The following is a 23,389-nucleotide window of genomic DNA, read 5'->3' as shown; positions in this document are numbered from 1 at the left end:
ATGTTTAGAAGGGGCAAGGGATCACCCCCATGTGGCACTTCTCAATACAGCCTTTTTAGTCTCTTTTGCTCTTAAAACCCTTCAGGCTCCTCCTCCTCTCATCCTAGTCATCAGGCTAACTCTAACCTCAGGGACCTGTGATCTCTTCTGGACCCATATTCACCAGGGGTCTTTGGGGAATTCAGTACCCCTCAATCACCATATCTTTTTGTTCTTTTATACAATTGATGCCTTCAAACTGTGGTGCTAAAGACTCCTGAAAGTCCCTAGGAAAGCAAGGAGATCAAACCAGTCAATCTTAAGGGAAATCAACCCTAAATACTTGTTGGAAAAACTGATGCTGAAGCTGAAGCTCCAGTATTTTGGTCATCTGATTTGAACAGCCATCTCATTGGAAAAGTCCCTGATGCTGGGAAAGATTGAGGGCAGAAGGAGAAGAGGGGGTCAGAGGATGAGATGGCTGGATGGCATCACCGATGCAATGGACAAGAACTTGGCAAACTTCGGGAGATGGTGAGGGACATGGAGGTCTGGCGTGCTGCAGTCCATGGGGTAGCAAAGAGTCGGACACGAGTGAGTGACTAAGACGGACACTCAGACCATCTGAGTCACCTAGAACAGAAAGGAATCACACTTAGTCAAGAGACCAGATGTTCCCAAATTTCTGCTGTGCAACAGAATAGTACCAAAGTGGCTTCTGGAAATTCAGGTCCCAGCCACACCTTAAGATATTACGTTAGTATTTCTAGAGTGGGAGCAAGAATGTGCATTTTTAACAACCACATGTGATCCTGATTAAAGACCACACTTTGAAAAGCAATGCAGTTCATCCCATGCATATTACACAGTGGACAACCAGGCCCAGAGAGGAGAAAGGATTTTCCGGAAACCACACAATAAGTGACAGCAGTTGGAATTCCAAAACCTTGCCCTGGAGTTTAGTATTCTTTCCACCACATCCTACTTTTGTTGGAATATTAGGACGTGGATGTAGGAGTTCTTAAAGGGTCGAGGCCCAGGGAACCTGCCAGGGTGTGTTTCAACCCAAAGAGGAGTCACCTGTGTTAGCTTCCAGAGGCATCAATAACTCACTTGAGGGAGGCCCAGTGGTTAAGAATTGCCTTCCAATGCAGGGGAGATGGGTTCAATCTCTGGTCAGGGAACTAAGATCCCACATGCCGTGGGGCAACTAAACCTACACTCTGCAACTATAGAGCCCGCTCACCCCAACTAGAGAGAAGCCCACACACTGCAGTGAAAGATCTGGTATGCTGCAACTAAGACCCCATCCAGCCAAAAAATAATAATAAAATAAATTTTTTAAAAGAACAAAAACAAAGCAAAAATACCTTGCTTGACTAGATCCCACAGAGCTCAAGGGAGGGAGGGAAGAGAAGGCCAAAGCAGTGACACCTAATAATTCTGGTCCCCTCTCCACCCTTCTTTGGGTCCCAGTGTCTCCATCTGTCAAATGGGAAGATGAAGCCCTCTCTTAAAGTCTGGGAGCTTTGAGGTGTAACCTTGTTCAGGAATAGACTCACCCATGCCTCTTGTCTGGTATTGTATAGGCCCAAAAACTCATTTGAGCATGTTACACCTGGGGAATAGGCAGAATGAGGCTCTCCAACCTCAGTAGAGTTCAGTTCAGTCACTCAGTCGTGTCCGACTCTTTACGACCCTGTGAATCACAGCACGCCAGGCTTCCCTGTCCATCACCAACTCCCGGAGTTCACTCAAACTCACGTCCGTCGAGTTGGTGATGCCATCCCAGCCATCTCATCCTTTGTCATCCCCTTTTCCTCCTGCCCTCAATCCCTCCCAGCATCAGAGTCTTTTCCAATGAGTCAACTCTTCGCATGAGGTGGCCAAAGTACTGGAGCTTCAGCTTTAGCATCATTCCTTCCAAAGAAATCCCAGGGCTGATTTCCTTTAGGATGGACTGGTTGGATCTCCTTGCAGTCCAAGGGACTCTCAAGAGTCTTCTCCAACACCACAGTTCAAAAGCATCAATTCTTCAGCGCTCAGCTTTCTTCACAGTCCAACTCTCACATCCATACATGACCACAGGAAAAACCATAGCCTTGACTAGATGGACCTTTGTTGGCAAAGTAATGTCTCTGCTTTTCAATATGCTATCTAGGTTGGTCATAACTTTCCTTCCAAGGAGTAAGCGTCTTTTAATTTCATGGCTGCAATCACCATCTGCAGTGATTTTGGAGCCCAAAAAAATAAAGTCAGCCACTGTTTCCACTGTTTCCCCATCTATTTGCCATGAAGTGATGGGACCAGATGCCTTGATCTTCGTTTTCTGAATGTTGAGCTTTAAGCCAACTTTTTCACTCTCTTCTTTCACTTTCATCAAGAGGCTTTTGAGTTCCTCTTCACTTTCTGCCATAAGGGTGGTGTCATCTGCATATCTGAGGCTATTGATATTTCTCCCGGCAATCTTGATTCCAGCTTGTGCTTCTTCCAGTCCAGTGTTTCTCATGATGTACTCTGCATATAAGTTAAATAAGCAGGGTGACAATATACAGCCTTGACGTACTCCTTTTCCTATTTGGAACCAGTCTGTTGTTCCATGTCCAGTTCTAACTGTTGCTTCCTGACCTGCATACAGATTTCTCAAGAGGCAGGTCAGGTGGTCTGGTATTCCCATCTCTTTCAGAATTTTCCACAGTTGATTGTGATCCACACAGTCAAAGGCTTTGGCATAGTCAATAAAGCAGAAATAGATATTTTTCTGGAACTCTCTTGCTTTTTCCATGATCCAGTGGATGTTGGCAATTTGATCTCTGGTTCCTCTGCCTTTTCTAAACCCAGCTTGAACATCAGGAAGTTCACGGTTCACGTATTGCTGAAGCCTGGCTTGCAGAATTTGGAGCGTTACTTTACTAGCATGTGAGATGAGTGCAACTGTGTGGTAGTGTGAGCATTCTTTGGCATTGACTTTCTTTGGGACTGGAATGAAAACTGACCTTTTCCAGTCCTGTGGTCACTGCTGAGTTTTCCAAATTTGCTGGCATATGGAGTGCAGCACTTTCACAGGAGCATCTTTCAGGTTTTGAAATAGCTCAACTGGAATTCCATCACTTCCACTAGCTTTGTTTGTAGTGATACTTTCTAAGGCCCACTTAACCTCACATTCCAGGATGTCTGGCTCTAGGTGAGTGATCACACCATCGTGATTATCTTGGTCATGAAGATCTTTTTTGTACAGTTCTTCTGTGTATTCTTCCCACCTCTTCTTATCTTCTGCTTCTGTTAGGTCCATACCATTTCTGTCCTTTATCGAGCCCATCTTTACATGAAATGTTCCCTTGGTATCTCTAATGTTCTTGAAGAGATCTCTAGTCTTTCCCATTCTGTTGTTTTCCTCAGTACAGTTATCCCTTGCTTTTTACAAAAGACCTATTTTAGTACTGGTTTTTGCTGACCAAAAGAAACCCGAAGATTTTAACTCTCACAAAAAAGGCAAAAAGCGAAAACAGCATTCCCAGTGAGCTGTTACAAAGGCAGCTTGCACCCAGAGCTACAAGACTGGCACCGCCAAGCTCCTTCCCCAAGAACTACAAACTCAGCATATCAGCATAAAGCCTCCATAGCCTTAAACTGTGAATATCTGTGCTTCATTCAGATTTATTTTGAACATCCGATAGCAAGATATATCCTAGGGCAACTGCTTTTTCATTTTCTGCCACTTTGCCTTAGGACAGCAGGGGAAATCTGTGCTGAGATGGAGCAGCCAAAGCACAGGAAGTGACCACATCTGGTTCAAGGAACCAGCAAGACCCGGCTCCTCTGACTGCCTCCTCTTATCTGCTGCTGCCGCCTGATACATTCCTTGTACTCTGGCCAAACTGAACAAATCATAGGTCCTGGAACATGCCCTGCATTTCTTCCCACTTCCTGGATGCCCTTCTCTGCTGAACTCCTGTCCTCAAAGCCCAATTTAAGCAGTCGCTCCTCAAGGAAGCCCCTCTGGCCTCCCTCCCCTGAGCAGTGTAGCCCTGACCCTCTCCTGCTCCGGTGGGGATCTAGGCTTTGTTTGGTGTTGGAGTCCGCGAAGCGATTTGGAAGAAATGCCTGAATCACCTCTGTGGTGGCACCTCCTCCCCGCCTCCGCCAAGGGGGACGCAGCATGTGTTCTGTATACAGGCAGTGTCACCGATGGCCCTGAGATGCACTCAACACAGACTTACCGTTACTCATGGGTTCAGAGTGTGAGACACAGTCATTCCTTCCTTCATTCAAAGTACTTCACATCTGTTTCAGGATGAATAACCTAAGCTAGGAGGACTATGTCCAGAAAAATGCACACATGCTCAAAATTTTAGACAGTTTCAAGGGTTTGCACACTCCCTGGAGACCATCTATGGTCCCACCAGTAAACCCAAAGATTTTGGTTAAGAAATGTTCTGGGACTTCCCTGGCGGTCCAGTGGTTAATCTGCCTTGCAATGCAGGGGACATGTGCTCTATCCCTGGTTGGGGAAGATCCCACATGCTGTGGAGCAACTAAGCCCAGGTGCCACAACTACTTTGCTGCCTGCAGCAGCAAAGACCCGCGACAGCCAAAAAATAAAAATAAATAGCCAGATAAATCTTTAAAAACAGAAGAAACGTTTTGAATACCTGCTATATGCAAGCTAGGGACACACGTTCACTCATTAATTCAAAAAATATGTTGAGTGCCTACATGCTAATGTTGGGGGCTAGGGGATTCACTTTTCTTTTCTTTTTTTAATGTTGTTTTAATTTGCTTGACTGAAAGGTAAACAGGGAACAACATGAGGCCCCATGTCCTTGAGTCCTCACAGGCTAGCAGAGGCCAGACTGGGTCCAGCCCTCTCCCCTTGCCTCCATCCCCACCTGGTCGCATCTGCCCCTGCCAATAAGGATGCAGGACAGAGGCTGAAGCTGGGGCAGACAAAGAGGACTAAATTGACCACAGGGACCTTACTTACCCCTATCTTTCTGTCCTTTCACTGCCTCCCTACCCGTGACCCCCAGGCCTGCTGATTTTGTGTTTGACTAAAGGGCAGGGATTGCTGAACCTGCTAAGTGAGTTCAGTGAGTCAGAGGCGATTCAGGCGGGCAGGAGGGCAGGCGGGCAGAGGCAGAGGCAGTGGCCCTGGGACAATGGCTCTGACTGTGTGTGTGCGGCGACTAACAGGGCTGCCAGGCACCCATGACCGGCAAGTGAGGCTCAGCTTTCGAGGTGAGGTCTGCAGGGATGCTCTGAGAACTTTTAGATATCGGGAGCTCTGGCCCCTCCTCTCTGCAGGTCCCCCGCTTCATCTCTGGGCATCTCTACAGTTTGTCTGCTTTGTCCTTGAGCCCAGTGTCTCCATCTCTCTGCCTCCCTCCCTCTGTATCTTCTATGGCTCTTTGAGGGTGAGTCCAGGGAGGGTGAGGCCAAGAGTGGATGATTTGTGTGTGTGTAGGGGGAGGAGATGATAAATGACTAGATTCAATTCTGAGTAGGTTTTACCCAGAAAACGAGGAGAATTCACTGTGGGCGAGAAGCAGATATAGGTGAGGTGAGTGGGGTTGGGTTCTGGATGGGGAGAAGCTGATCTGTACCCCATCTGAGTCCATCCTGGGGCTGGGAGGCTTATTCCTGAATTTGGGGAGATGGTACAGTCTCAGGAGGTGGGGTTGTCTAATGCTCGAGAGGTTAGACTCAGTATGGGACAAGTCAGGTTCAAGACTGGGGAGATTAGTTCTTGATTGATAGTTAGCCCCAGATCAGCCCTAATTGGGGAGGACTGGCTCCTGGTTTAGGAGATCAGCCGTGGAGTTAGCTCTCAATTTGTTGGCTCCTATTTCAGGTTTGGGAATAGGCTATGGATTGGGGGTCAGTGTCAGCCCAGCATTGGGTGTCACAAGGTTCTTCCTATTCCCAGCTCTTCCGTTGGCCACACTATGGGGCTCCTCTGGCTGGGGAGTGTCTGTCTGTTCAGGTGGTCAATTGCAGCCGTGTGTTCAGCCCCAGGTGAGTAGGCCTGGGGAACCAAAGATGCAAAGGGGGTAGAGAGGGCCTTGGGGCCATTCTCCTGGATCATTCTTTCGTTTCGTGCCGCCCCCCAGGTCTCTGGGGACACTTGTGATCTCCCTGCAGCATCTACAGACTGCCGGGCATTTGGTGCTGCGGGAGGCCTTAGTGGACAAGAATCTGCGTGTGTCTCCAGTGAGTTCCGCCAGCCCCCTAGCCTGCCACCCTCAAGCCTGAGGGTCTCTCTAGAAGTGGGTTCCATTTCTCAGAGGGGAAAACTCAGACCCAGATAGGAGTAGTAACATGGCCCCCGAGTCAGGGTGTCTTGGATTACAGCTCCCAGGGCCAAGAATCAGGTTTAGCTCTGAGGGCCAGGGATATGGCAAGGGGAGAAGATAAGAAGTTCTGGCCCCATGACCCTGCACCAGGTGCCACTCTTGTGGGAGACAAAGATGAGCCTGGATGGATTTTCCTGGTGTTTCATGGGGAGTCAGCATAGCCTCATAGAAGTAAACCTGGGTTCAAATCTCAAGTCCTCCACTTCCCATCTGAGACCTTGGCCAAGTTATTCAGCTTCTCTAGGCCATTTCCTCACTTACCTTATGTGGAATCCTACAAAATGTTGAGCTTTTCACTCAGCCTGCCATCATTTGTTATGCCCTGATTACAAGCAAGTGCAGTTCTAAGCAATGAGGATTGAGTAGTGAGCAAAACCAGATAAGGACTTGCCCTCTTAGAACTCCATATCTACAGAGAGAGGCAAACATTAAACAAATATTCAGCGACTTCTCTGGTAGTCCCATGGCTAAGATTCCATGCTCCCAATGCAGGGGGGCTGGAGTTTGATCCCTGGTCAGGGAACAAGATCCCACAAGCTATAACGAAAAGTTCAGATGCTGCAACTAAAGATCCTGTGAGCTGCAATGAAGACCTGGCACAGTTAAAAAAAAAGTTAAAAAAGAATATTCACAAAAATGAATGTAAAAATGCCTGTGAAGGATGTTACAAAATAGCAGATGGGGGCTGGAAGAATGTATAACGGAGAGATGTGACCTATCTAGGGTTCAGAAAAGGTTCCCTGAGGAAGTAGTGTTTGAGCTTAGAATTGAAAGATATGATAGGAGTTAAATAAGTGGGAGGAGAGACCGTTCTCGGCGGAAGAACCAGCATATTCAAAAGCCCAGCACCCTGAGATAGCATACCTGGGGTGCAGGGCAAAGCAGATCCCCTAACAGATGCGGCTGGAAAGTTTGGCAGGGCCCAGATCATGCAGAGCTGTGAAGGCACATTAGTGTATTTTCAAGAGCAACGAGATTATTTTGGAGTTGTCTTGGGCTCCTTCAAGAGGTTACTTGTGCTTAGTAAGTTCTTAATAGCTGAAGAGTAGTCACTATTATTTGGGGCTTCCCTCGTGACTCAGATGCTAAAGAATCTGCCTGCAGTGTGGGAGACCTAGGCTTTGCCCCTGGGTCAAGAAGATCCTGGGAGAAGAGAATGGCTACTCACTCCAATATTCTTGCCTGGGAAATCCCATGGACAGAGGAGCGTGGCAAGCTACAGTCCATGAGTCCATGGGGTCACAAAGAGTCAGACACAACTGAGTGACTAACACTTTCACACTTTCATCCACTACTATTAATGATCAGAGAGGAACCAAAATCACCACAGATGGGGCCAGGAGGGTCTCTGTTTATAGATGGAGAAAAAGGCACTGTCTTTGGGGTTTTCCTAGCCTCAGGGTAGCCTCAGTAGCCTGAGGCCCACTGCAGATCTGGTTTTAGGTCCAGGTGGAACTTGACCTGAAGTACCAGCCTCCAGAGGTTGCAACTGGAGTCTGGGCACAAGAGGACTTTGGAGCACCCATTCGGGACAGGTAAACCTCCCACCCACCTAAGCACGACCCAGGCAGGCCTCGGTAAAGGAGAATGGTAACCAGTTCCCCTGTGGATCCGCTGGATGTGATGACTCTTGGACCCATGCTGCCCAGTTTGTAACTCTGTAGTCAGACCTGGCCCTCTCCTGTCATTTCTCTTTCTCCCAGCTCAGAGCTGATCATCCCCAATGTGGGCTTCCAGGAGCTGGAGTAAGTATGTGGGAATGACCTGGGTTACAGGGTCAGTCTTGGGATTGGGACCCAGTAATATGAGGTCAGTTCCTGGGTCTTGGATCAGTACTGGACCAATTCCAGGGTGAGAAGTCAGTCCTAGAATAAGGGGTCAATTCTGGAATTAGAGGGCTCTCCGGTTCAGAGTCAGGGATGGGTCCTAGAGTCAGGGACGTCAGAGATGGCTGTCCAGAGATGGGTGAGAGGTCCCAGACATGTTCCTGGAGGGCCTTTCCTGTCAGGCCTGGGGAGGCCCGGCTGGAGCGGCGGGCAGTGGCACTGGGCCGCAGGCTAGCTCAAGGAGCAGGTCAGCAGGACGATGAGGACGATGAGCTGGCGCTGGAGCTGGATGATGAGCCTGATGTGGAGCTTTCTGGCGTTGTGTTCAGCCCACTCAAAAGGTAACTTGTAGCCCTGCACACCTGCTCCCATAGCCTACCAGTGTGTCTGTCAACCTCACCTGCTCATACCTACAGGCCTATGCTTGTCCACCCTCACAAACACAGGGTTCCAAGGGTATGGGTGGGGAGTGAATATCCTGGGGTCAAGGGTCATTCACTCTTCTGCATAAGACACTGCCACATTCACACAGTTACACTGACTCACACATGGCTTCTGGAACCAATGAAGGTGATGCCAGCTTGATGAGGGCAAGGAATTTACCCTCTTTTGTTCTCTGCAGCATTCCAGTGCCTAGAACAGAGTTGGTGCATATAGCAGGCGCTCCATCAGTCTTTGCTGAATGAACGAATGGTTTTAGGGCTCCAGAAATGAGTCGAATTCTGAGTGCAGAGTTGAGATGGAGGCCAGACAATACTGGAAGGACTTAGAAACCAAAAGTTTAGGGGGAGAAATCTCAGCACCAGCACCAAGCCAGAGTGTGTGTACAGAGGGGGAGGAAGTGAAGTGAGAGCTGACCGTAACCCCCTCTCTGCAGCCGAGCTCGGGGCCTGGCCCGCGGGGATCCTTTCCAGGTGTCCAGGTCCCAGGACTTCCAGGTACCGCTCTCCCTCCAGGCCCAAACCCTTGGGGAGTACCATCAGCTCTCCACACACGTTCTTCCCTCAAACCATGGCAGGTTGGCTTCCTTTCCTCCTCCTTCCTCACCCTTCAGGTCGGGGTCACGGTGCTGGAGGCCCAGAAGCTGGTGGGAGTCAACATTAACCCTTACGTGGCCGTGCGCATTGGAGAGCAACGCCGAGTGACCGCCACGCAGCGCGGCACCAATTGCCCCTTCTACAACGAGGTGGGCGCAACCAGGGAAGGAGGAGCCTGAGAGAATGGGCGGGACCCAGGAGAAGAGCTGTGCGTGGAGGGGGCTTGGCCTGGGGCGGGGCGGAATGAGCCTATTGGCTGGCCTGGGGCCAAGCGCTGGGTGCTGGAAAGGGTGCAAAGGGGTATGGTCACCGAATTGGGGTGGAGTGGGGAAGGGAGGAAAGAGGGCGTTCTCTTTACAAGGGCTAGGGGCCAGAGGGTGAGAACCCTTCACGTATAACCTGCTGTCAATTCTCTTGCTTCCCCACTTCGACCCAGTACTTCTTGTTTGAATTTCACGAGACCCGGCTTCACCTCCAGAACTTGCTGCTGGAGATTACGGTGAGAGGGTTGGGGTGAGAGGTTGCCGTCAGAGGAGAGATGCCAAAGATCCAGACTAACGCCACCTTTCCCCAGGCTTTCCATTCGCAGACCCTTCCCTTTATGGCCACTCGGATCGGCACCTTCAGGATGGACCTGGGCATGATCTTCGAACAGCCAGGTACTGAACACTCCCCGCCTGCGTCATTGAGACTCCTCTGCGTGGACAGGGGAAGCAGACCCGCTGGGCACCGAGCCCAGTGTACTAACTTGTAAGACAGCTGTCGCTTTCGACGGCTGACTGGCCCGTTCTCCTGCTCCTCCCTACTGAGCCGGACTTGAACCCCGGCTATTGTCCAGCATTCTAATCCCAGCCTCCACAACCACCCTGAGCATCCCAACGGGCCCCCTGACCCCTGGGCCCACTCCTCTTTCCCCAGATGGCCACTTCTATCAGAAATGGGCCCCACTGCACGACCCCCGGGACACCCGCGCCGGGACCAAAGGCTTCGTCAAGGTCACTTTGTCCGTGAGGGCTCGCGGGGACCTGCCCCCTCCACTGCCACCCCCGGACCCGGGCCACAGTTCGAACATCGAGAAGTGAGCTGGTGTGGAGAGTGGGGAGAGGGAAGAGTAGGACCGGGCGAGGCTTCCTGGATGCGGAGAAGACAAGGGGCCGAGCCTAGGGCTTCTGGGTCCCTCAGCGCCCGGCTCCCCTAGGAACCTGTTGCTGCCGCGTCGGGTGCCAGCGGAGAGGCCGTGGGCGCGGCTGCGAGTGCGCGTGTACCGCGCGGAGGGGCTTCCGGCGCTGCGCCCCGGGCTGCTGGGCAGCCTGGCCCATGCCCTGCTGGACCAGCGCGTCCCCGTGGACCCCTACGTGAGGGTGTCTTTCCTGGGGCAGCAGGTAAGTCCCTCCTGTCTCCACTCAGCGGAGGCCCAGGCCGGGATCCGCACTGACCGCTCTCCGCCTGTCTTCACCGCGCGCTCAGGGCGAGACGTCGGTACGCAGTGAGACCACCGCGCCCGAGTGGAACGAGCAGCTGAGCTTTGTGGAGCTCTTCCCGCCGCTAACGCGCGGCCTTCGTCTGCAGCTACGGGACGACGCGCCCCTCGTCGATGCGGCCCTCGCCACGCACGTGTTGGACCTGACGCAGATCTCGCATTCCGGCCGCGCAGGTAAGTGCATCCTGCCGTGCCTCCTCCCTGTCCCTGTGTACCCAGGGTCCCCCCCCCGACAGCAAACCCCATCCTCCCGACCCAACTCCGCTTAGAAAGTCTGGTCTATGCCAAGTGACTATTTCGCTCCAAGCCAACCCCTCCCTTCACAGTCCCACTTGTCGCCCTTAGACTACAGACCCTACCCTTGGTTTGGTTCTGTTGACAAGAATCCTAATTACAGCTGAATATCCAGTAATCCCTGCAGCCCAGTTCTTCTTACAGATTGACCTGCAGGAAAACAAGCCCTGACCACATTAACCGTTTACTCCGGACCCTCACCGGGCCACCTGTAGCTCCACCCCAATGCTGACTCCACCTCCAGGCCTCTGGCTCCGCCCCCAGGGCATCTTTCCTGTTGAGCTGCTCCCCGGGCACGTCCCTGGTGGTCCAGTGGTTGGGAATCCCCCTGCCAATGCAGGGGACACGGATTCAGTCCCTGGTCCAGGAAGACTCCGCATACTGCGGGGCAACTAAGCCGGTGCACCACAACTACTGAAGCCCACGCCCCAGAGCCTGTGCTCCCAAGAGAAGCCACTCTAATGAGAAGCCCGAGCACCGCAATTACAGAAAGGCTGTAGGCAGCAACAAAGATCCAGTGCAGCCCAAAGCAAACAACTAAATAATAGTTGTTTTTTAAAAAATAGTTCTCCCAGGTCTTGGTCCTTAGCTCTCAGGCCCTAGCTGTTCGAAGGCTTTCCTTCCAGAGCTCCAGAGGTTCAATCTGACACCCCTCTTCCTCAGCATAGACTAGTACCTACCTGCTCCACGCTTCCCTCCAAAACACTGTTTTTGTCCCCTTCACCTCCCCACAGCGGGGTTTAACCCCACCTTTGGCCCGGCCTGGATACCTCTCTATGGCTCACCCCCCAGTACGGGTCTCCGGGACGGTCTTCAGAATCTCAATGAAGGCGTTGGCCAAGGCATTTGTTTCCGAGGCCGACTGCTGGTGGCTGTGTCCATGGAAGTGTTGGAAGGGAGAGCTGAACCCGAGCCTCCCCAGGCCCCACAGGGGTCCAGGTTGTCTCGGCTCACAGGAAAGAAGAAGAAGAAAGCCAGGCGTGGCCAGATTCCTGCAGGGATACAGCAGCACCCAGATACCAGCTCCAGTGTTGATGCGCCTGAGATTCCTAGTGCCATGGAGGTGGAAGTGGAGGAATTGCTGCCGCTGCCAGAGGTGAGGCTGAAGTTTAGTAAGGGGGCCGGGTACACATTCTCAGCTCTGGAGTGTGTACCCAGATCCCAGGCCTTAAACACCAGGGCAGGGGGGGTGTCTCAACTTGGTGACCTGGGTGAAGACTGCACGGTGTGTACACATGTGCTCCTATGTATATTATAATCATGGAAAGAGGAGGGTGACAACTCAGAGATGAACCAGAGAGGACCAAGTCCCGGGTCCGAAGAACTGGGACAACAAGGGGCAGAGGGAGGCAGGACACCAGCAGCAAATCTTCTAGGCCTTCATTGCATGTCCTTCTGTGGGCATTGTGACCAAGCATAGTCCAGGCTGCAAACTGGGAGGGTGGGAGCTGACTCCATCCTGACCCGCCTTTTCCAGAATGCCCTGGCACCCTGCGAAGATTTCTTGCTCTTCGCTGTGCTCTTCGAGGCCACCATGATCGACGCGGCCATGGCTGCCCAGCCCATCAGCTTTGAGATCTCCATCGGTGTGAGACCTAACCAAAGCCCTAAGGGCAGTGGGTTTGAGGGTGGTCACTCTTGTTCCAGACTTAGACCACTGGAAGGAACAGTTGACCTTCAGTAAGGGGTGGGCTCTGACTTAACTATTGAGACACAGGTTGAGGGAGGGACCCCTCAGGCTGGTACCCACTGACCCTTGTGGCTCCCGGCAGGTGATGCAGGTCGCAGAAAAGAGCAGTTGAGCCAAGGGTCCAGGGTGGGGGCGGAAGCAGAGGACACAGAAGGGGAGGAACAGCTCCTGCTGGAGTCAGACATGGGAGTCGGGCCAGTGGAGGAGGAGGAGCTGGGAATCCCAGCTCAGCGGCCTGAGCCCATGGATGGCAGTGGGTGAGTGCTCCCGGTGGCTGGAAGGAAGGTGTTGGGGGATTCCCAGCGGCCCAGGACTGCCCCTTGCAGACTCCGCTCCTCTGTATCCTGCCCAGGCCTTACTTCTGCTTGCCCCTACGTCACCGCAAGCCCTGTGTATGCGTGTGGAGCCGCTGGGAGAATCACCTGTGGCGCCTGCAGAGCAGTAACTGTGTGCGGAGAGTGGCCGAGAGGCTGGTGAGAGCAAGGCGGGTGCTCACAGGGCGAGGCCGGGATAGAGGGGCATTCCGGACACCCTCACCTGTGAAGTGGGGGCTAATGGGTAAAGCACCAGGGTTTCCCAACACCTCATCAGATGAAAGCTTCCGGGAGAGCTGAGAAGGCCAGAAATTGTGGGAGGGCTGGAATTCAGAACTGTTGGACCCAGGAAGAACAAGAGTAGAGCTCCCGGGGACCTGGACTCATAGCCATGCAGCCAGCCGAGGGCTTGAGAAACTGAACCCAGAATTACTTGAAGTCAAAGAAGGGTGGGGCCAAGAGGAACGGTCGTGAGTGGGCGGGGCCTTGGGATGAGGGTGTGGTCTAAAGGAGGTGGAGTCTGACCCTCTCCCTTCGGCCCAGGACCAGGGGTTGCAAGAGGTTGAGACTCTGCAGCGCCGGCCAGGACCTGGGGCCTGCACACGGCTGAAGCAGGCACTGGAAGAGCTGGTGGCAGGCAGCAGGTGAGCGGAGAGCCTCTCCTTCCTTGCTGCAGACTCTGGGGTAAGGGAAACCCATGATAGCTGTCTGGACCCTGGATGCTGCAGTCTGATCGGCACTTTACAGGAGAGTGAGGAGATGATTGTGGAGGGAACTTGATGGAAATTATTGGATGTTAGGCCACTCCCCTTCAAGAAACTCTTTCCCCCTCTCCTCTAATCTCCACACACCTTCCAGTTCCTCAGATGAGGAGCCACTGAAGATTTTGAAAAGAAAAGGGATATTCTCTAACCTATCCCTTAAAAGGATCAGTGGGGGAGGGATGATATGAGAGGAAGCAGAGGGCCTTGTAATAACTGAGGTGATTGTTGAATTGAATCTAGGCTGGACACAGAGTGACTGGATTCAAAGGCAGTATGGGTCTGTGAAAGTGATATCTCAAGACTCACTAACGAATAGTCTTAGGGGACTTGGGAAATGTGCAGAGAAGAGTTATGAATGACTCCTACAATTTTGACTTGAATAACTATGTAGATGGTGCCATTTACTGAGCTATGGAAAATGAGAGGAGGAGAAGTTCTGGTGGGAGGGGAGGGAATATCAAAAGCTCATTTTGGGACTTGTTAACTCTGACTTCTGTTTTGAAAATATTATTTATTTGGCTGCTCTAGATCTTAGTTGCATGTGGGATGTTTAGTTGCGGAATGTGAATTCTTTAGCTGTGGCATGTGCGATCTAGTTCCCTGACCAGGGATCAAACTCTGGTCCCCTGCATTGGGAGTGCCAAGTCTTAGCCACTGGACCACCAGGGAAGTCCCTGAAATAGACTTCTGTTAGACTTCTAGATGGATATATCTGCTAGGCTATTAGCTATGAGTTGAGCTCTAGGGAGAGTTCAAAGCTTAAAATGTAAAATTGGGAGGTGTTAATACAGAGATGGGACTGGATAAGATCATCTAGAGAGCAGAAAAAGGAAAAAAGAAAATTCCAGGGACCTGGCAAGCTCCAACATTTAGAGGGAGGGAGGAAGAGGAGAACTCAGCTAAAGACTTGGTTGTTGGTGGTTACTTTTCTTTCTTTATCTCAATCAACCTTTCAGTTCAGTGAAACACTGAGGTGAACACAGTTGACCCCACCCTCCTTCTTCAAAGACTCTCCTGTTGACTTCCATGTCCCTGGTTTTCCTATCTTGACCTCTGAATGTTACAAATTTCATGTACTGTGTCCCTGGATTTCACTGTAAGGCTCTCTTCTCTGTCTATGTTCTCTATGTCTCCAAAAGAGCAACCATATTTAATCCAGTTTAACTACTTGCTTGATTTTTTTATATGATGCAATGAAACTATTTCCATTTTCACTTCACTGATTTTTTTTTTTTTTGAAAGTTTTAATTGCTTAGTCATGTCTGATTCTTTGTGACTCCATGGAACTGTAGCCTGCCAGGCTCCCCTGTCCATGGAATTCTCCAGGCAAGAATACTGGAGTGGGTTACCATTTTCTCCTGCATTGCAGGAGGATTATTTACCATCTGAGCCACAAGGGAAGTCTTAGTTATTTTATTACTAAAATTATTTTTTGGCAGGGAACTTTCAATGAAAGATTTACTCGTATAATATTTCACTCTTTATAGCTTTACCCAGTGTGGTTTTGTGTGTGCTGCTGTTATTTCTACCACATTTAATTTTCCTGAATCCAATTCTGTGGCTCTAAATCTTGTCAAGAAGATATTTTTCTCTTGTCAATTTTTAATCAATAGCAATGTTAATAAGTGAAGTTTTAGAAATCATGCAGTTCAGTTCATTTCAGTTGCTCAGTCGTGTTCAGCTCTTTGCGACCCCATGAACCGCAGCATGCCAGGCCTCCCTGTCCATCACCAACTCCCAGAGTCCACCCAAACCCATGTCCATTGAGTCTGTGATGCCATCCAACCATCTCATCCTCTGTGGTCCCCTTCTCCTCCTGCCCTCAATCTTTCTCTGCATCAGGGTCTTTTCAAATGAGTCAGCTCTCCACATCAGGTGGCCAAAGTATTGGAGTTTCAGCTTCAACATCAATCCTTCCAATGAACACCCAGGACTAATCTCCTTTAGAATAGACTGGTTGGATCTTCTTGCAGTCCAAGGGACTCTCAAGAGTCTTCTCCAACACCACAGTTCAAAAGCATCAATTCTTCAGTGCTTAACTTTCTTTATAGTTCAACTCTCACATCCATACATGACCACTGGGAAAATCATAGCCTTAACTAGATGGACCTTTGTTGACAAAATAATGTCTCTGCTTTTTAATATGCTGTCTAGGTTGGTCATAACTTTCCTTCCAAGGAGTAAGCGTCTTTTAATTTCATGACTGCAATCACCATCTGCAGTGATTTTGGGGCCCCCCAAAAATAAAGTCTGACACTGTTTCCACTGTTTCCCCATCTATTTCCCATGAAGTGATGGGACCAGATGCCTTGATCTTCGTTTTCTGAATGTTGAGCTTTAAGCCAACTTTTTCACTCTCTTCTTTCACTTTCATCAAGAGGCTTTTGAATTCCTCTTCACTTTCTGCCATAAGGGTGGTGTCATCTGCATATCTGAGGTTATTGATATTTCTCCCGGCAATCTTGATTCCAGCTTGTGCTTCCTCCAGCACAGCATTTCTCGTGATGTACTCTGCATATAAGTTAAATAAGCAGGGTGACAATATACAGCCTTGACGTACTCCTTTTCCTATTTGGAACCAGTCTGTTGTTCCATGTCCAGTTCTAACTGTTGCTTCCTGACCTGCATACAGGTTTCTCAAGAGGCAGGTGCAGTTTTGGCCCTTGTCACTCAAATTGTGTCTGTCAGTAGAAGTCTTGGAGTAAAGAGCTTTATAAGTTAAAAAGATAAGCTCTGGGAGCAGTATTAGGTGAAAAATCTTTGGAGTCACTTATTTTATATATATATATATTTAAATTTCCACAGTAAAAAGTTAAGAAATCATTGAGGAGGGGGGTCAAAAAGGGGCCCAAATTCCATGGATTAAAATCATTTTACTTAACCCAGCAAGTGTTTTTTGAGCATCTATTAGGTGCCAGGCACTGAGGATACAGTGGTAATCAAAATGAAGTCCCTGCCATGGCTTACATTCTATTTAGAGAAACAGAAAAAGCAGAGATGAAGATGGAGGAAGTGGGAGGGGTTGTTGAGATGGGATGACCAGGGAAGGTCTGTGAAGAGATATTTGAGCAAAAGCCTTAACAAAGAAAGGGAGAATGAGCTATGGGAAGGTCTAGGGCCAAACATTCCAGCATAGGGAGCAGCTAATAAGAGGCCTTGAGATAATAGGTTTGGGGTATTCAAGGAAGAGCAAAAAGGCCAATGTGACTGTAGGGTTGAACTTGAGGGGAGAGTAATATTTGATGAAGACAGGGAACTAAAGAGAAATAGAGCATGTAGGTCCTTTTAGGCCATTTAAAAATATTTTTATGTATTTATTTTGCTTTACCAGGTCTTAGTAGGCCTGTGGGATCTTCTATCCTCATTTTGGCTTATGGGGTCTTTAGTTGTGGCATGGGAATTCTTAGCTGCAGCAGGTGGGATCGAGTTCCCTGACCAGGGATTGAACCCAGGGCCCTCTGCATCGGGAGCTCCAAGTCTTAGTTACTGGACCACCAGGGAAATCTCCCCATTAAGACCATTCTAAGTATTTTGTTCTTAACTCTGAGATGAGAAACTTCTAGGGAGGAGTGAAATGGTCTGAAAAGCATTGAAAAACTCATTTTGGATGCTGTATTGAGAACATTCTGTAGGCCAGAGGGTAAGAGTGGAAGAAATGAGAACAGCTAGGTGGCTATTGCAATAATCTTGGTGAGAGTGATGGTGGCTTAGACCAGGGTGGGCCTGGAAAGGAGGAAAGTGGTCAGATTCTGAATGTATTTTGAAAACAGAGCCTAAGTGATATGCTAAGTGATATGACATGTTCATTGGGTCTCAGAGTCGGACACGACAGTGACTGAACAACAACAATAAAAAGTGCTATGCTGATGGGTTGCTGTGGAGTGTGAGTGAGAGAAAGAGCAGTGAAGGAGACTTGGAAGTTTTGAAGTGAAGCAGGGTTTGCTTTTAGACAGATGGGGTGGGGCAGTCATTGGAACTCATGCACTTGGTTTGCGCATGTTTTCTTGGAACTATCTTTAGTCCATGTTGGAACTGTCAAGTACAGCCCATGTGAGCCTTTAATATGCACTTGAATCCTCCGACTATAAACATGCAGATTTCTGACAGAGAAGGTCAGGGTGGGGCTGAGAGTCTGTGTTTCTAACTAAGTCATACCAATCCTGTTGGGCCTGGGCTACACTGAGTAGCCAGGGCAGTAAATAGTTAATTTCTAGTATATTCTAGGGCTCCAGAGCAATGCTGGCCTTGACGAGTTGGGAAATAGTCCAAATATAGAAGCCGTCCTTAACTGAGGAAGGATGCCTGTTATTTTTTACTTTTTTAACAATTAATTTATTTTCATTGGAGGATAATTACTTTACAGTATTGTGGTGGTTTTTGCCATACATCCACAGGAATCAGCCACAGGTGCACGTGTTCCCCCATCCTGAACACCCCTCCCACCTCCTTCCCCACCCCATCCCTCTGGGTTGCCCCAGGGCTGTTATTTTTCTTTTATAAAGATTATTTTATTTTTCGGCTGTGGTGGATTGTCATGGCTCTAGTTGTGGCGTGCAGGCTTCTCGTTGTTGTGGCTGCTCTTGCTGCAGAGCATGGCTTCTGGGAGCTTCTGTAGCTGCAGCTTGTGGGCTCTAGAGCATTGGTTAAGTAGTAGTTGTGGCGCATGGGCTTTATAGTTCCACAGCATGTGGGATCTTCCCGGACCAGGGATGGAACCCATGTCCCTAAAATTACAAGGCGGATTCTTAACCGCTGGACCACCAGGGAAGCCCCAAGGATGCCTATTTGTGAACAAGACGGAGAGGAGCTGTGAGGGAGGCTGGTGTGGGAGGCCTGCTCTGCGGAAGGTGGCCCCTAACAGACAGGGTTCCCACCTGCCATGCCTGCCCCTGCTCATGCAGACAGTTTTGCCACGGTGCTGAGTGCAGGACGATGACCCGGCCCAACACCCTGGATCGATGCCGAGGGAAACTGCTGGTGTATAGCCTGGTACGATCTGGGGAAGGGGATCAGGGGCACCCAGCAGAGACCCACCGCTCATGTTCTCTTCCTGACTTTTCAGAACCTGTTGGCAAAGCAAGGATTGCGGCTCCTACGGGGCCTGAGGGAGAGAAATGTGCCAGAGAAAGTGGCGCTGGCCAAGAAGCTCCTGGTGAAATTGCGCTTCCTGGCCCAGGAGGTAATGCCTTACGCATCCATTTTCCCACCCTGAATACCCTTTCTCCTAAGCCGACCAGGGGCCTTTGGGTAGGACTGACCTAATATTAGTCCTGTGGATCCATGCCCGGCCATAGGATCCGTTGCTCTGAATAGAGAACCAAGTTCCATTTGGAGCAGCTAAGGGTGTTGTACATTCTTGGACCCAGCAGGGATGCAGGGAACAGTCAGATCTCTTCGGAAGAAGATTTAAGAGTACATTCCTTGGCATGACTTCCCTGGTCTGAAGCTCTGAACACAACACATGGGAAGGGTAAAGGAAGTTCACATTTTTAGAAAGTTTCCTTTGCTAAGTATCTGCATGTGTTATCCTGTGTAATTCAACAACCTTGGGAAGATGTACCTCATTTGACAAGTGCAGATACTAAGGCTTAGAGAAGGAAAGTGATGGATCCACCATGTCATGGCTGGTTAAGTGGCAGAGTTAGCCTTCAAAGCCATTTCTGCTCTACTCTGAAGCTCAGTCATTCCAAAGGCACAGAAAGTTTTGACCACCAGAACCAAGATGTCCTTAGGATCAAAGAGTGAGGAGCTGGATATTGGTCTCAGGTTTCTTTTCTTTTTTTTCAAAAAATCGTATTTATGCATTTATTTATGGCTGGGCTGGATCTTCGTTGCTGCATATCAGCTTTCTCTAGTTGCAGTGCATGGGTTTCTCATTGCAGTGGCTTCTCTTGTTGTGGAGCATGGCCTCTAGAGTGTGGGCTCAGAAGTTATGGCACATGGGCTTAGTTACTCCTTGGCATGTGGGATCTTCCCAACCTAGGGATCGAACTGACATCTCCTGCATTGGCAGGCGGATGCTTAACCACTGGACCACCAGGGAAGTCCTTGGTCTCAGATCTTGAAGGGCATGTTGGAGTTTGGCAAGTATGAAAGGATAAAGAACATGTGCAAAGGGACAGCTGGAAAGCAGAGTAGTGGAAGGAGAGGTGGGGATCACTGCAGAGAAATCAGGTTGGGAGGAGGGAAAACGAAGGAAATCAAGCTAACACATGCTCCAACATGGTGAACCTTGAAGACTTTATGATAAATGAAAAAAGCCAATCACAAAAGGGCAAGTACATATGATTCCACTGATATGAGGTACCTAGAGTAGTCCCTCATAGAGAGATAGTAGGATAGTTATTGTCAGGGCTGGGAGGGGAAAATGGGAAGTTAGTGTTTAATGGCTACAGAGTGTCAGTCCTACTGATGAAGAAAGTTGAAGAAGCTTCTGGAGGTGAGCAACAGTGATAGTTTCACAACAATGTGAATGTCCTACCTAACCGTACACTTAACAGTGGCTGAGATGGGAAATTTTACATTATGTCTGAGTGAAAGTGTGGAAGTGTTAGTTGCTCAGTCATGTCCGACTCTTTGCAACCCCACGGACCATAGCTCACCAGGCTCCTCTGTCCATGGGATTCTCCAGGCAAGAATACTGGAGTGGGTTGCCATGCCCTCCTCCAGGGGATCTTCCCAACCCAGAGATCAAACCTGGGTCTCCTGCATTGCAGGAAGATTCTTTACCACCTGACCCACCAGGGAAGCCCATGTTTTGTGTATTTTAACATAATTAAAAACAAAAATAAATAGACCGGAAAAAAAAATTGTCCTGTAGGGGTAGGGCATCCAGGGGAGAGATGTCCAGGATGTAGGTGGCCAGATGGACCTGCAGTTTGGGAAGAGGTCAGGGCTGGAGATGGACATCTGGCCCGTCCATCCAAGGGAAGCTGTGGGAGCAGGTGGTCTCGACTCCAAGTTCACCGCTGTAACCAGTTCTCTGCCTGCAGCCCCAGCCGCCCCTCCCGGATGTGCTGGTCTGGATGCTCAGTGGGCGGCGCCGTGTGGCCTGGGCCCGGATTCCTGCCCAGGATGTGCTGTTCTCTGTGGTGGAGGAGGAACGGGGCCGGGACTGTGGGAAGATCCAGAGCCTGCTGCTCACAGTGAGGGGTCCTGGGGGGTGAGGGTGCTGGGAATTGGGGTGGGATGAGGCTCTTAGGGTAGCACAGGCATTGGGGCAGAGCCACACGGTGCACAGTAGGAGTCCCAAACTCTTTATTTTTTTATTTATAATTGTTGGCCTCACCATGTTGCCTGTGGGATCTTAGTTCCCCAACCAGGGATCGAACTTGTGTCCTTGGCAGTGAAAGTGCAGAGTCCTAACCGCTGAACCGCTAGGGAATTCCCTTAAAACTCTTTATTTTATTTTTTAAACTTTTTTTAATTGAAATTTTTTAGTCAAAAATTTTAATTAAAAAGTTTTTATTTTGATTTTTAAACTTCTAGCAAATTAAAATGTTTCAATTAGAAATTTATTATTTTTAAAAAGTATGTCACATGTTGTGCCACGTGGCAAAAGAATTTTAAAAAGGATACCAAACTCTTAATTATCTAAAATGCCAAAATGAAATTGTGCCTTTACCCAGGTGAGCTTTGATGTGAGATAAACAGCAGATCTTGTCATCTCTGAGCATGAATTGGCCCTTCTGCTGACTAGGCTCTGACAGATGGGCTGGGTTATGAAAATGGGACTAATTAGTTGCTGATAAGTTCAGCTGATTTGGGGGCAGACTATTTCTAAATGAAGTGTCCTTGGGATAGACACCAGCAGGGGTCCCTGGTGGTGAGTTGTGACCTCTGGGTAAGGGACAGGGAACCTCATGTGCTGGGGATGAGGGGACAGAGGGCTGAGTGTGGGGTAGCGGAGTGCAGAACTCAGAGCGTGGTTTGGGGTCTGGGGTTTGGGGCATAGGAGGTGGCAGTGTTGGGCAGAGGGGATGGGGAGTGGAAGTTAGGGATGATGGAGTCTCAGGTGGAGGGCATGAAGAGGGTCAGGTACAGGGAGTGCTCTTTGTTTTTTTGTTTGGTTTTTATTTTGGCCATGCTGCCAGGCAAGTAGGATCTTAGTTTCCTGACCAGGGATAGAACCCATGTCCCCTGCATTGGAAGTGCGGAGTCTTGGCCCTGGACCACCAGGGAGGTCCCCAGGGAGTGCTCTTTGAATTAGGGATCTGGTGATACAGAGAGCAGAGGCCTGCCTCGGAGGAGCAAGACGACTGGTCTCGCAGGGGTAGTAAGACGTGGGGCCCTAACATGGCTCCTCCCACAACAGGCACCGGGTGCAGCCCCTGGTGAAGTCTGTGCCAAGCTGGAGCTCTTCCTGTGGCTGGGGCTGGGCAAGCAAGCCAAGGCCTGCACTGAAGAGCTCCCTGTGGACCTGCTGCCTGAGCCCTCAGCTGGGCTGCCCCACAGCCTGTACCGGGACGGTGAGTGGAGCTGGATGCTCAGCTGGGGATTCAGAGGGGTCTGAGGTCAGGGACTCCAGTGGTCCCTGAGCTCACACTGCCCCTTCTTTCCCTCCACCCCAGACTTCAGCTACTTCCAGCTCCGGGCCCACTTGTACCAGTCCCGAGGGGTGCTGGCAGCAGATGACAGTGGGCTCTCAGACCCCTTTGCTCGAGTCCTCATCTCTACGCAATGCCAGACCACGCGGGTGAGGGCTGGGCTAGGAGGTGGGTGGTGGAGGGGCACTGGGAGACGAGGTGGGTGGGAACTGAATTTCTTCCAAGGCTCCCAGTCTCTCTTCTGCCCTCTATTTTGGGATGTTGGATCAGATCGCCCTGATTTAGGGGGTGATGTATGATGTAGAACTAGGGGGTCTTAGGGGTGACGGGTTCTCCTGATACTACCTGCTGTTACCTCCCTTCCTGCACGGCCCTCAAGGTCCTGGAGCAGACGCTGAGCCCTCTGTGGAATGAGCTCTTGGTGTTTGATCAGCTCATCGTGGACGGGAGGAGGGAGCACCTGCAGGATGAGCCCCCACTAGTGATCGTCAATGTCTTTGACCACAATAAGCTGGTGAGTGTGACCTGGGGCCCACCTCGGTTCCCGCCGCCAAGGACCCTCCTCTCCTCGTCTCGGTGCGCCCTCCCCGGGTTCCTGAGCCTCTTCTACTTTTGTTTTCACTGCTCTGCTCCCCGCAGGGCCCCGATGTGTTCCTGGGCAGGGCGCTGGCCGCCCCGAGGGTGAAGCTGATGGAGGACCCTTACCAACACCCCAAACTGCAGTTCTTCCCCCTGAGGAAGGGGCCCCGGGCAGCGGGGGAGCTCATCGCCACCTTTGAGCTCATTGAACTGGACTACAGTAGCAGGCTTGAGGTCAGAGTGCTGGGGTCTAGTTGGGACACCCTGTGGACCACTCCTGCAATTCCTCTAGGTCCTCTCGCTCTGGGAATGTGGGCACGACGCAGGGTTACTCCTCCAACTTCCTTGCCCCCAGAGAATGCGGGCTGCAGGTCTGTCCTGGGGCCACCTCCCTGGACCTCCTGACTCCAGGGAATACTCGAAGTAGACCTTCCCTTGGTTCACCTTGCCAGGCCTCCAACCCCAGAGGACCCAGGCTATGGGTCGATCGCCTTGCCTCAGATGCCCATCCTCTCCCTGTACATGGC

General features: G+C 50.4%; 1 protein-coding gene across 1 annotated transcript in view; it reads left to right on the top strand.

The window, feature by feature from the left end:
• Positions 1 to 5,138: 5,138 nt before the first annotated feature.
• The window catches only part of LOC128058566 (fer-1-like protein 4), a 39,627-nt gene continuing 21,376 nt past the window's right edge, over positions 5,139 to 23,389 (top strand). The window contains exons 1-26 of the mRNA XM_052651050.1: positions 5,139 to 5,217; positions 5,484 to 5,539; positions 5,906 to 5,994; positions 6,090 to 6,189; positions 7,776 to 7,867; positions 8,036 to 8,077; positions 8,341 to 8,499; positions 9,036 to 9,096; positions 9,213 to 9,344; positions 9,632 to 9,694; positions 9,770 to 9,854; positions 10,114 to 10,273; positions 10,394 to 10,577; positions 10,663 to 10,849; positions 11,704 to 12,065; positions 12,447 to 12,555; positions 12,742 to 12,916; positions 13,012 to 13,132; positions 13,517 to 13,617; positions 18,639 to 18,726; positions 18,800 to 18,916; positions 20,730 to 20,882; positions 22,052 to 22,205; positions 22,308 to 22,432; positions 22,663 to 22,797; positions 22,923 to 23,096. Coding sequence (XP_052507010.1) covers positions 5,139 to 5,217; positions 5,484 to 5,539; positions 5,906 to 5,994; positions 6,090 to 6,189; positions 7,776 to 7,867; positions 8,036 to 8,077; positions 8,341 to 8,499; positions 9,036 to 9,096; positions 9,213 to 9,344; positions 9,632 to 9,694; positions 9,770 to 9,854; positions 10,114 to 10,273; positions 10,394 to 10,577; positions 10,663 to 10,849; positions 11,704 to 12,065; positions 12,447 to 12,555; positions 12,742 to 12,916; positions 13,012 to 13,132; positions 13,517 to 13,617; positions 18,639 to 18,726; positions 18,800 to 18,916; positions 20,730 to 20,882; positions 22,052 to 22,205; positions 22,308 to 22,432; positions 22,663 to 22,797; positions 22,923 to 23,096 — 3,303 coding nt within the window. The remainder of the gene's footprint in view (positions 5,218 to 5,483; positions 5,540 to 5,905; positions 5,995 to 6,089; positions 6,190 to 7,775; positions 7,868 to 8,035; positions 8,078 to 8,340; positions 8,500 to 9,035; positions 9,097 to 9,212; positions 9,345 to 9,631; positions 9,695 to 9,769; positions 9,855 to 10,113; positions 10,274 to 10,393; positions 10,578 to 10,662; positions 10,850 to 11,703; positions 12,066 to 12,446; positions 12,556 to 12,741; positions 12,917 to 13,011; positions 13,133 to 13,516; positions 13,618 to 18,638; positions 18,727 to 18,799; positions 18,917 to 20,729; positions 20,883 to 22,051; positions 22,206 to 22,307; positions 22,433 to 22,662; positions 22,798 to 22,922; positions 23,097 to 23,389) is intronic.

This window comes from Budorcas taxicolor, chromosome 13 (genome assembly GCF_023091745.1).
Source record: "Budorcas taxicolor isolate Tak-1 chromosome 13, Takin1.1, whole genome shotgun sequence".
NCBI classification, from domain to species: Eukaryota; Metazoa; Chordata; class Mammalia; order Artiodactyla; family Bovidae; genus Budorcas; species Budorcas taxicolor.
This window is presented reverse-complemented; position numbering and strand designations above follow the sequence as displayed.